Raw genomic sequence first — 11026 nt, forward strand, 5'->3', positions numbered from 1 at the left:
TGAGCGTTCGCCGATTAATATGAATGAATTTTACTACTCGAGGATATAAACAACCAGCATTTGGCACCAATACATTACCAGTTTTCTACTTCCATGTCTAGTTGTTAAAGGGAGCAAACTCATTGCTGATAATAGAAATTGTTATGCCAACAGAAGAAACGTTAACCTGTTGCTTTATATTAAATTTACTGAGTTTGTGGTAAAAGCTGTTATATTTAGTGAACACCAACCATCAAAGAAAGAGCATACAAATGTATACCAGTTAAACTGGACCTGTGTTTTAGTGTAATAATTCATTATTTTTATCATTCAATTTGGCGAATGTCTTAGACTGCCAAGAATAGGTATTTTCCCTATATCACAAGATTTCAAAAATTCGTACCGTGATTTTTTTAATATCAATATTAACTGTTATCTTTAGCATCTTTAAGCCACTAAGATTTTTATTCTAACTTCTTTCAGGTTGGATACAACTGTAAAATATTGTAATTTTTTTTAGTAAATAAGAAAGTTTTTGCCAAGAGCACTGAGAGTCAATCCATAGGGTCTGATCATTTGATACCGGTCAGTTAGCTGCGTTCAATAGCTATTTTTCGCTTGTGCGTGTATGAAGTCGAATTTAATTTTATGTCGCGTATTTAACTTTTAATGCTGGTCGTAAAACGAACGAAGGGTTAATCGATTCGGACCCAGCCCGCGCTTCTTCCAGCTTTTACAGCTGTGTGTTAGATATTTTAGTTTGGTGTATGAATAGCATTACGTGCCGTGAGAAGCCAACAACAAACTGAACATTTAATACGTAGCATGAGACAACGGACAGGACATTTACACAACACCCATTGCACCAGTGGAGAGTTTTTGTTATCACGAAAAGTTTTTTCCTTACCGGGTTGAGACGAGCCAGCCTTGGGCTGAAAGTCTCGATAACAAAGACAAAAAAAATCCTTACCGGGCGGGAATCAAACCCACACTCCATAGTCCATGCGACTAGATGATTTACGTCGCTAACTGGACGGCCCCAAAACTCACGGTTTCTTATATGATATCATTTTAAATGAAAATAAGATGAGTGAACTTTGACATACTCTTTATCATGTCACAAAACTCGGAATCTGAAAAGGTTATAAAAATCTGTTTTCTAACGTACATTACTTTTTTATACACAAAAAAGGTGCCATCGCCTACAAAGGTGTTCTTAAGGAGAAAATAAATCTTTCGACAAAAGATCATCACCATATTGAATCTGCTTTCAATTCGCATTGAAACCGTTTGATTTTTTGCTTGTGGATTAGAGCCAATATGCCCATTAAAGGATGTTAGAAGCAAAGTGATTGTAATGTACTATACTTGTGATTTCATACACTTTCTTACCATGTATACGGCTGAGCCGAGAAGGCACCAATTGCGATAGAGCGGGCAAGAACCAGAGCAGCCAAGTACGAGTCCCGTCAACGGTATTCGGATCTGACGCCATTCATTCATTTATTTAGTTTACATCTATACAGATAACACTGAATCAACAATTTTACGCCACAATACATGGTTCGAGGCCGCATCTCTCTATCCTCGGATGCGCCCCATTAGGGACCATCCACAAAGTACGTCACGCTCCTAGGGGGGAGGGGGGGTTCCGAGCAGCGTGACGACTCTTACAAAAATTTTAGAGTTTTAATACAAAAGGTGTGACGAAGGGGGGAGGGGGGTTGAAAATCACCGATTTTTGCATGACGTACTTTATGGATCTTCCCTTATTGCAACATGCCCTGTCCATCGTACCTTTCCGGCTTTAGCTACCTTCTGGATACTGGGTTCGCCGTAGAGCTGGGCGAGCTCGTGGTTCATTCTTCGCCGCCACACACCGTCTTCTTGCACACCGTCAAAGATGGTCCTAAGCACCCGTCTCTCGAATACTCCGAGTGCTTGCAAGTCCTCGGATCTGACGTTATGAACTTATATAAAATAGATAAAAAAAAATCACGATAACAAAGAATAAAAAAAGGTATTCGGCTCTAGAGAAGGAACCGAGCGTGGGTGAACTCCCTGACCGACGAAGTGGAGAAAGCTGCAACAACTGGCGATATTCGCCTCCTCTACGATATCTCACGACGCCTGAGTGGAGCAAGGATGAATCCGAGGATGCCGGTAAAAGACGCGACAGGTCAGTTACTCACCGACCCAACTGATCAGCTGAAACGTTGCGTTGGTTCGAGCATGAGCCGCCAAGGGTTCGACGCATTACCCGCGTCAACTTCGTAGCTCCATCATTGCAGGAGATTGAAGCAGCTATCCGAAGCATGAAATCCAACAAAGCTCCCGGGGTCGATCGCATTTCAGCAGAAATGCTCAAAGCTGATTCCATGCTATCTGCGCAAATATCCTGGTATTCATTGACTATGAAAAAGCATATATTCCATCGTCTGAACCACGGAAATCTTGTGACGTTGTTATACGCAAGGGAAGTCCAGGTAATATCGTCGGCCTCATCGAAGCGCAGTACGAAGCTTCTACGTGCAGAGTCCTGCATAACGAAGCTTTGTCTGACCCCATCCGGGTAGTTGCTGGAGTGAGTCAAGGATGTATTCTATCTCTTATATATCTGTTCATCATCATAATCGACGAGATCATGATGGGAACGATTGACCGTGTACCAAACCGTGGGCTGCTCTGGCAGCCTATTACTATGGAGCATCTAAACGACTTCGATTTGGTTGATGATATTGGCCGCACGCTCCTCAACGGCGTCTCACCAAGACCAAATCGTTGAATATAAACACAAACAACCCCTCTAACTTTACGTTAGCTGGGCAAGCAGTGGAGTAGGTTGAAAACTTTCAATATCTTGGCAGCCAGTTAACGTCGGACGTTGGAGCCAAGATCGACATAGGAGCACGGATCAAGAAAGCTTGGGCTGCTTTTTCAAGTTTACGAAATGTATGGAGATCCGATCAGTTTAGTCAACGCACCAAATTTCGAATATTCAACTCAAACGTAAAATCTGTGTTGTTATACGCCAGTGAGACTTGGTGTGTATAAGCAGAGATCATGCAGAAACTGCAAGTATTTATCAACCGATGTCTACGTTTTATATTTCGAGTATGGTGGTAACAATTGGATCTCGAATGCTGAGCTCCATCGACGATGCCATCAAAAACCGATATCGACAGAAATTCAAAAGCGTAAATGAGGTCACACATTACGAAAGAGCGGAGACGAAATCTGCAAGCAAGCGCTGGACTGGAATCCAGCAGGACATCGCAGCAGAAGCAGGCCCAGGGGCTTGTGGCGCCGTAGCCTCAACAAGGAAATAAAGGAAGTCGACAGGAATCTGACCTGTGTCCAGGTCAAATCTAAAGCGAGCAGCCGCGCAGGATGGAGATCTTTTACGTTGGCCCTATGTACCCCTAAGTGTACTCAGGATACATGAGTGAGTGAGCGAGTATTATCTGAGACCTGAAACTAAATGTGTGGCCTCGTGCCATCGGAAAAGGACCAGCCGAATACATTAGGTAATTGCCGGGGACAAAATAGTACTTACGTGTCGTCCGTAGCTAATCAGGGGGAAAACTGGTTGCTTTGCAGACGTGTTGTAGGTCATGGTCTACTGACGCCCAATTCAAATTATGCCGCGTTGCACAATGGCGGAAACCCGGACAAAACCCCATTTTTTTCGTTTGTTTCGCGAATCTCGTATTTTTTTAATTTTACACCTTTTGGTAAATGAACTGATTCCAAAATTTGATGATTGTAGCTTGTAAATTTAATTTTTGGTGGCTTGTTGAAGTTGATGCTGTAAAGCATCTCCCGAACAAATTTGTATGGAAAAAGAAAATTTGACTTAAGTTTTTTCGGGAACGATGTACCATGTATTGAAACCTATTTTTGGTCTACTTTCCGGTGGTTAGTGTGGTGATTTGCTCCTAGCAGCTCTTAAACTGAAAATTGACTGCTTCAGTGTTAGAATGAAGACGCTGTTAATGCTTCAGACCTTAAGGCTTGCGCCTTCAGAAGTACCCGAGTAGCATAGTATATGTTGAATAACAATTCTAACCTCAAAATGAATTTAGCGTCCCAAGATTACTCTTTGGTGAAAGACTTGAGCAACATATTAGGTTTTGTCCGGCATTTGTATGGGGGCCCGCAACTGTGCGTTGGCGCGGTTGCGTATGGCGAGTCACGTGAGATGTAAGATCGATAAAATACTCTCGACTAGAATCTAGAGTGCTTTGAGAATATGTCGCATGCGCAAAAGAGAGTTAATAATAAATATAGTAGACGTTGATCGGTGAGAATTCATCGATCCATTGATTTCTCTAAATGCGCGTTCTGTTCAGATTATTGTCACTAGTGGCGATGGAAGCGTTCTTTACGCAGTTCATTGATCTTCCATGGCACTACAACAAATTGATTCCCAATTGATTGCAATTAGAACACGGATTATTTAGAGATTTTCGAGCATTCTCATACTAATAACAGACTTCCAGTGTTCTGAATTCTCTACCCAGTACCCACTCATTGTTTATCTACATAAGAGACGTTGCAAATAATGGATTGCTTAAATTTTAGTGTCTCACAAATGTAGCATTAAACTCAAAGCTCAAAATAAAAATTGTTTCATTTGTATAGTATTATGCGTGCAACTTATCTCAGCAGCGATTACATTTTTTATCAATGATTACATTAACATTGCATCCGCTTTGTCACACAAGTAAAGCAAACCCCGCTGACATGTCAATGCCTATTCACTCTCATTCCAGATGACGGCCGAGAACGGGTACGTCTGGTTCCTACCGGTGTGGCTCACCAATTTGTGGAACCTCAGCAACGACAGCCCAATCCGATCGATGGTCAAATGCACCCGTCAGGAAATGCTCAAAGCTATCAATGGCCACTTCTCCTTGTCGCATGCGCCCTTCGCCGATAGTCATCGAACCGTGGACACCATCAACGGTACGGTTGGCAAATGGAGGTCTGACTACCGGCAAGTGCTGCAAAAACACGACTATCTTGAATCAGATTACGCTGGATATGCATACGATGCGGTGTGGGTCTACGCGCTGGCGTTGGACCAGTTGATACGAGAGGACCCTTCCTATTTGAGCGATCTACATTCGATAAAAACTACCAAACGGCTTATGGAGGTAATCAGAGCGACCGACTTTCGGGGAGTTTCTGGGCGAATAAGGTTCGGTGAAGAAGGATCCCGGTATACCATAATCAACGTGCTGCAGTGGATCAACGGAACTCCTAATATCGTGGGACAATTCACCCCGAATATTTCGGAGAGCAAGTATCAACTTTTGGGGGGTACGCTTACCTTAAATCAATCGGCAATTGTTTGGATGACGAAAGATGGGAAGATTCCGGAAGATGGCGCTTTGGACTGCTCATTAAAGGGGTTGGCCAGATTTTTCGGAATGGGTTGCGATGGTACCGTGTACGTTCTAATTGGATTCCTATGTGTCATGACAATTGCTGTTATTTCGTTGGCTTCGTTCTGCTACTTCCAAATTCGGTATAATCGTAAGATCAAGCATTCAGCGAAATATTTGCAAAAGTTTGGCATCGATTTACTGTCACCGTCTTCGATTCCGGTAAACACACTTGACAAATGGGAGGTTCCCAAGGATCGTGTAGTGATCAATCGTCGGCTTGGGGAAGGTGCTTTTGGAACCGTGTATGGTGGTGAAGCGCAGATCGAAGAAGAAGGCTGGACTGCTGTAGCTGTGAAGACTTTGAAGATAGGCTCTACTACGGAAGACAAGGTAGATTTCCTATCTGAAGCAGAAGCAATGAAACGGTTCGATCATAACAATATTGTTAAACTATTGGGAGTATGTTTGCAGACGGAGCCAGTTTACACCATAATGGAGTTCATGCTGTACGGTGACCTTAAGACATATCTACTAGCTCGTCGCCATTTGGTGAATAGTAAACAAACTGAAGATTCGGATATATCGCCGAAACGGCTGACGATGATGGCCTTAGATATTTCACGCGCTTTATCGTATCTCGCAGAACAGAAGTATGTTCATCGAGATTTGGCTTGCCGTAATTGCATGGTGAACGCACAAAGAGTAGTCAAACTTGGGGATTTTGGAATGGCACGCCCTACATTTGAGAATGATTACTACCGGTTCAATCGAAAAGGGATGCTTCCAGTACGATGGATGGCACCTGAGTCACTTGCATTAGGAATATTCACCCCTGCATCGGATGTTTGGTCCTATGGAGTATTACTTTACGAAATTATCACATTTGGCTCATTCCCCTACCAAGGAATGACAAACAATCAAGTTCTTGAGCATGTGAAAGAAGGTAACTGTATGACCATTCCTGTCGGTATAAGGCCTCAGTTAGAAGGTCTTATGAAAGCTTGTTGGAATCAAGATTATAAGAAACGACCAAATGCTTCGGAAGTGTCTGAATTCATTTCAAATTATCCTAGGCTTTTGAGTCCCTGTTTAGATGTTCCGTTAGCGTCGGTGCAAATGGCTGAAACCGACAGTGATCAGTTTGAGCTATTGCCAGGTTTGCGGAAACGAAAAGATGAACCAACCGCGGATCTGCTACTCGGAACATCACAAATGAATGATCTGAATCAAACAGCAACCGGCTACACTAGAATGAATATGCGTAGAGGGATCAATCTCAATGATTTGAATGTCGACACAGATTTTCGAAGCAGTACTCTACCTAACACTGAAACCAGTACGGTTAACAATGGAGGCGTGGCTCTTAATGTGTACAATCCCGTTGAGCCTCTTCTACAACGTCAGCTGGAAGTTTCCAAAAGCAGCTATAACATACTTCGCTACGTGCCAATGTTCGGACTTGGGCGGAACAAAGCCCCCGTGCTGATTACGCACAACAATGGATCCGTTACAATTGGCAATAGAAGCAACAGTACAAGTGTATTATAGCAACAGGAAATAGTGGAATCCACCACCGGAATACCACCAGAAAACGCACCAAAGGAAAACCCCGGAGAAGTCTAATTCATTCGAAATAATGTTGGATTTATAGAACTAGACTTTATTTGTTTATTGAATTGAAGTTAGAAGACTTTAAATAGTCTTTGTAGTTTTTAGCATTTCGTTAAACTAAACAGAACTCTGTGCAGAATAACATGAAAATAAAAACTGCAGTACAAATGCCATGCCGTCCGTTAGGGTCAGAGAACCACATGATAAAGGGTAGTGCAGATGAATTTCTCAGTTTTTTAAATTTAGCGCTGCCTGGTGTCACAAGTTTTCAGACTCTGTATGCCAAAATATGAGGAAATCAGTTCAAATATGTAGTAATATAGGACATATTTTGAAGCAAACATGCTTAGAGAGTGCTCAAATAATAATTTATATGTATTCTAATCGAAAGACATTTGAACTCAACCATATTAAATGTTATTAGTTATGAAAACGTAAGACGACGATCTGACGAAACCGAGATTATAAATATAACCTGTTTGACAGAATATATTAATGTTGATCTTTATCAGTGAGAAGTATCCTTTGAAACTAGTCGGATATAGCTAACATAGCAGTTAGATTGCTCTCAAGAGTATCTTCTATCTAGGTACCTTCATAATCTGTAAGGAAACATAGCGAAACTATAGAAGTTTATAAAAGTTATTTAGCTAATCAGCCTACGAACAAACGCTCCAATCTAAGCGATGGATTTAATTATATACCTCAAGCATTGCAGGAAACAGATGATTTTTAAAACGTTTTTACGCTAGATAAACGCATTTTCTACAGCACGACCAACCAATAAAAATATTAATCTAAGACCAACACAAGACTGATTAGCACCTAAGCACTAGCCGTCACAGACTCTGTGCGTTAGTTGTTATCCTCCTCTTACCCACAATGTTGAGCATTCACCTTAAGACATTAGATAGTTCAATATAAGGATTTGAAGTTTAACAAGTGTCATTATCTCTTATAGCTTGTACCTCTCGATGAACTATTGTCACGATACTTTCTTATCTAATAGTTTTTACGGAGCAAAGTTGGACATATGTATTGCATAAGAAACACTACAGCAATGGTAACACCTTCTGAGGATAAAAAAAACTCTGAGCAGTATAATCGCGCCTTTATGATAGTGGCAACAAGAAACATAAGGCACAGTTTCAATTGCCGGTGCTTGCATTATTTTTCCATGACAATATAAATTAACCCAATAAGAAGCAGCATGGTATCAACACAATCTATGAAACATATGAATCAAGGTAGGTCACACTAGTTAGACGTAACTTAGATTTCCCTATATCGAGTTGTATTATTCTTCAACAGTATCTGGATGAGATGGAAATGAAATGCCATTGTGGGTGAAAAAATAATCATTTTAATGTGCGGTAATCTCCTTATTTAATTTCTATTGTATGGATATTAGACAATTTATATCAAACAATCTGTATGCAGTTAGTAGTATTCACAAATAAATATCAAAGTTGTATTTGCTGATTCATAATGTTTGCGTTTGACTTTTATCCGAAATTATTCTAAGTGCTTATGTTTGTTATTATGGGTGAAAATGGATAGATCACTTTCAGAGAATGTAGAAATATTACTAGATAGTGTAGTCTTGCAGTAGACAAATTGGGGTCTGTTCACAAATTACGTAGCGAGTTTGGGGGGAGGGGGAGGTTCACGTTGCGTTATACTTTGTTACACTAAAAGGTGGGGGAGGGTGTGGGTATTACCAAATGTTACGCGTAACACGAATGAAAATTTCTTCATTCAGATTGAAGACTGATTGAAGCAATTGCTGACATGAGTTGATCAAGACGATGAATCAGAATCCACCTCTTCACTACCCTTATATGCATAATTGAATCATTTGTTTGAGAGACTGCATATATATATTTTCCACAATTCCGAGAAAACAACAAAAAACTGTTTTTGAACGAATTGGCACCGAAGCTTTTGATTTCTTCGATACAGATCTATAGTTTTTGGCAAAACTCAACATCCTGAGGCACTTCCAGTTTGAAAACTGCAAGCAATACTTCATAATTGCCCTTTAAAGTGCGTGTACATACTTTGGAGAACACAGAACGCCGTCGGGACAAGTTCTGCTATACTCTGGTTTACGAGGTGAACACGTTCCCCGGCATCGCGGAGTTGGCTTCCTACTAAGCGCTCAAGCACACTCTGCGCTTATGAAGTGGGAACCTATAAGTGAAAGGATAATCGTTGCCAGATTTAGAACACGGGTCCGAAACCTTACTATAATCCAATGTTATGCGCCAACCGATGCTGCCGATCTGCAAGACAAAGAGAACTTCTACAGTCAACTCAATGCCGTCGTAGATAGAATTCGAAGGGTGATATCAAGATCTGTATGGGCGACTTCAATGCGAAGATCGCATCCGACAACTCGAACCATGAGCGCATGATGGGACGTATGTACAAATAAGCGAAAACGGAGAGCTGTTCGCAGAAATTTTGTGATAATAACGACATGGTGATCGGGATCGCTCTTCCCTCATCGACCGGTTCACAAGGTCACGTGGGTCTCCCGTGACGGCTTTACAGAAAATCAAATCGACCACATCTGCATCAGCCGAAAATGGAAACGGAGCCTTCTTGATGTACGGAATAAACGTAGTGCCGATATCGCGTCTGATCATCACCTCCTCATCGGCGAAATACGCCTGCGCATTGCGCGGATTCGTCGGCAAGAGGAAAGAGTTGGACGACGATTCAACACACGCCGACTGGAAGATGCCACGGTGAAACGGTCCTTCGTTGAAGAACTGGAGACGCGTGCTGCAGATATTCCGGAAGGTGGCAGCGTGGAAGACCAATGGACCGCCATCAAGAATGCCTTCATCGCCACCAGCGAGAACAATCTGGGCGAACTGCGCACCCAGAGAAAACAATGGATCACCGATGAGACCTGGAGGAAGATAGAGGAGCGAAGAGAAGCCAAAGCCGCGATAGAGCGATCGAAAACCAGAGGAGCCAAAGTCTTAGCCCGTCAACGATACGCGGCTCTTGAGAAGGAAGTAAAACGCTCATGTCGACGGGATAAGCGAGCGTGGGCAGACTCTCTGGCCGACGAAGGAGAGAGAGCCGCCGCAACCGGGGACATTCACCTCCTACGATATCTCACCGCTTAAGCGGGGCGAAGATGAATGCAACGATGCCTGTGAAAGACGCGAATGATCAGTTATTGACCGACCCAACTGACCAGCTGAAACGCTGGTTCGAGCACTTCGAACAACTTTTTCAAGTGCCGGCCAGGCCATCACCACCTCGGCATGATCTGCCTAGGATCCGACCTATAACACGCGTCAATACCGAAGCTCCATCACTGCTAGAGATTCAAACAGCCATCCAAAGCATGAAATCGAATAAAGCCCCAGGGGTCGACCGCATATCAGCCGAGATGCTCAAAGCTGAACTAATGACATCCGCTCAACTACTGCATCGTTTATTTCGTAATATCTGGGACACCGCAACTTTCCCGGTTGACTGGATGCAAGGTATCTTAGTGAAGGTGCCCAAAAAGGGTGACCTGACTGTATGCGATAACTGGCGAGGCATTATGTTGCTGTGTACCGTTCTCAAAGTTCTGTGCAAAATTATCCTAGCCCGGATTCAGGAGAAGATCGATGCGACTCTCCGGCGGCAGCAGGCCGGATTCCGTGCCGGAAAATCCTGTGTGGACCATTTCAAGAGTCCCTTTACTTGGTATTCATTGACTACGAAAAAGCTTTTGACCGTCTCAATCACGAGAATATGTGGAGCGCCCTGAGATGCAAGGGGGTTCCTGAGAAAATCATCGGCCTCATCGAAGCAAAGTACTAGGCCTTTTCGTGTAAAGTGTTGCACAATGGGGTCCTGTCTGACCCAATCCGGGTCGTAGCTGGTGTGAGGCAAGGATGTATTCTATCACCGTTACTGTTCCTCATCGTAATCGATGAGATTCTGGTAGATGCGATTGACCGTGAACCAAACCGCGGGCTGTTATTGCAGCCTATAACCATGGAGCACCTAAACGACTTCGAATTGGCTGA

General features: G+C 42.7%; 1 protein-coding gene across 4 annotated transcripts in view; it reads left to right on the plus strand.

Annotated features, from left to right (window-relative positions):
* LOC134213182 (uncharacterized) overlaps positions 1-7795 on the plus strand; it is a 191757-nt gene extending 183962 nt beyond the window's left edge. For 3 of the 4 annotated variants that reach the window (XM_062691869.1, XM_062691870.1, XM_062691871.1), the window contains one exon: positions 4755-7795. In XM_062691869.1, coding sequence (XP_062547853.1) covers positions 4755-6920 — 2166 coding nt within the window. In that variant the 3' untranslated portion in view covers positions 6921-7795. The remainder of the gene's footprint in view (positions 1-4754) is intronic. The other variant, XM_062691872.1, reaches the window with a different exon arrangement.
* Positions 7796-11026: the final 3231 nt, after the last annotated feature.

This window comes from Armigeres subalbatus, chromosome 2 (genome assembly GCF_024139115.2).
Source record: "Armigeres subalbatus isolate Guangzhou_Male chromosome 2, GZ_Asu_2, whole genome shotgun sequence".
Lineage (NCBI taxonomy): Eukaryota > Metazoa > Arthropoda > Insecta > Diptera > Culicidae > Armigeres > Armigeres subalbatus.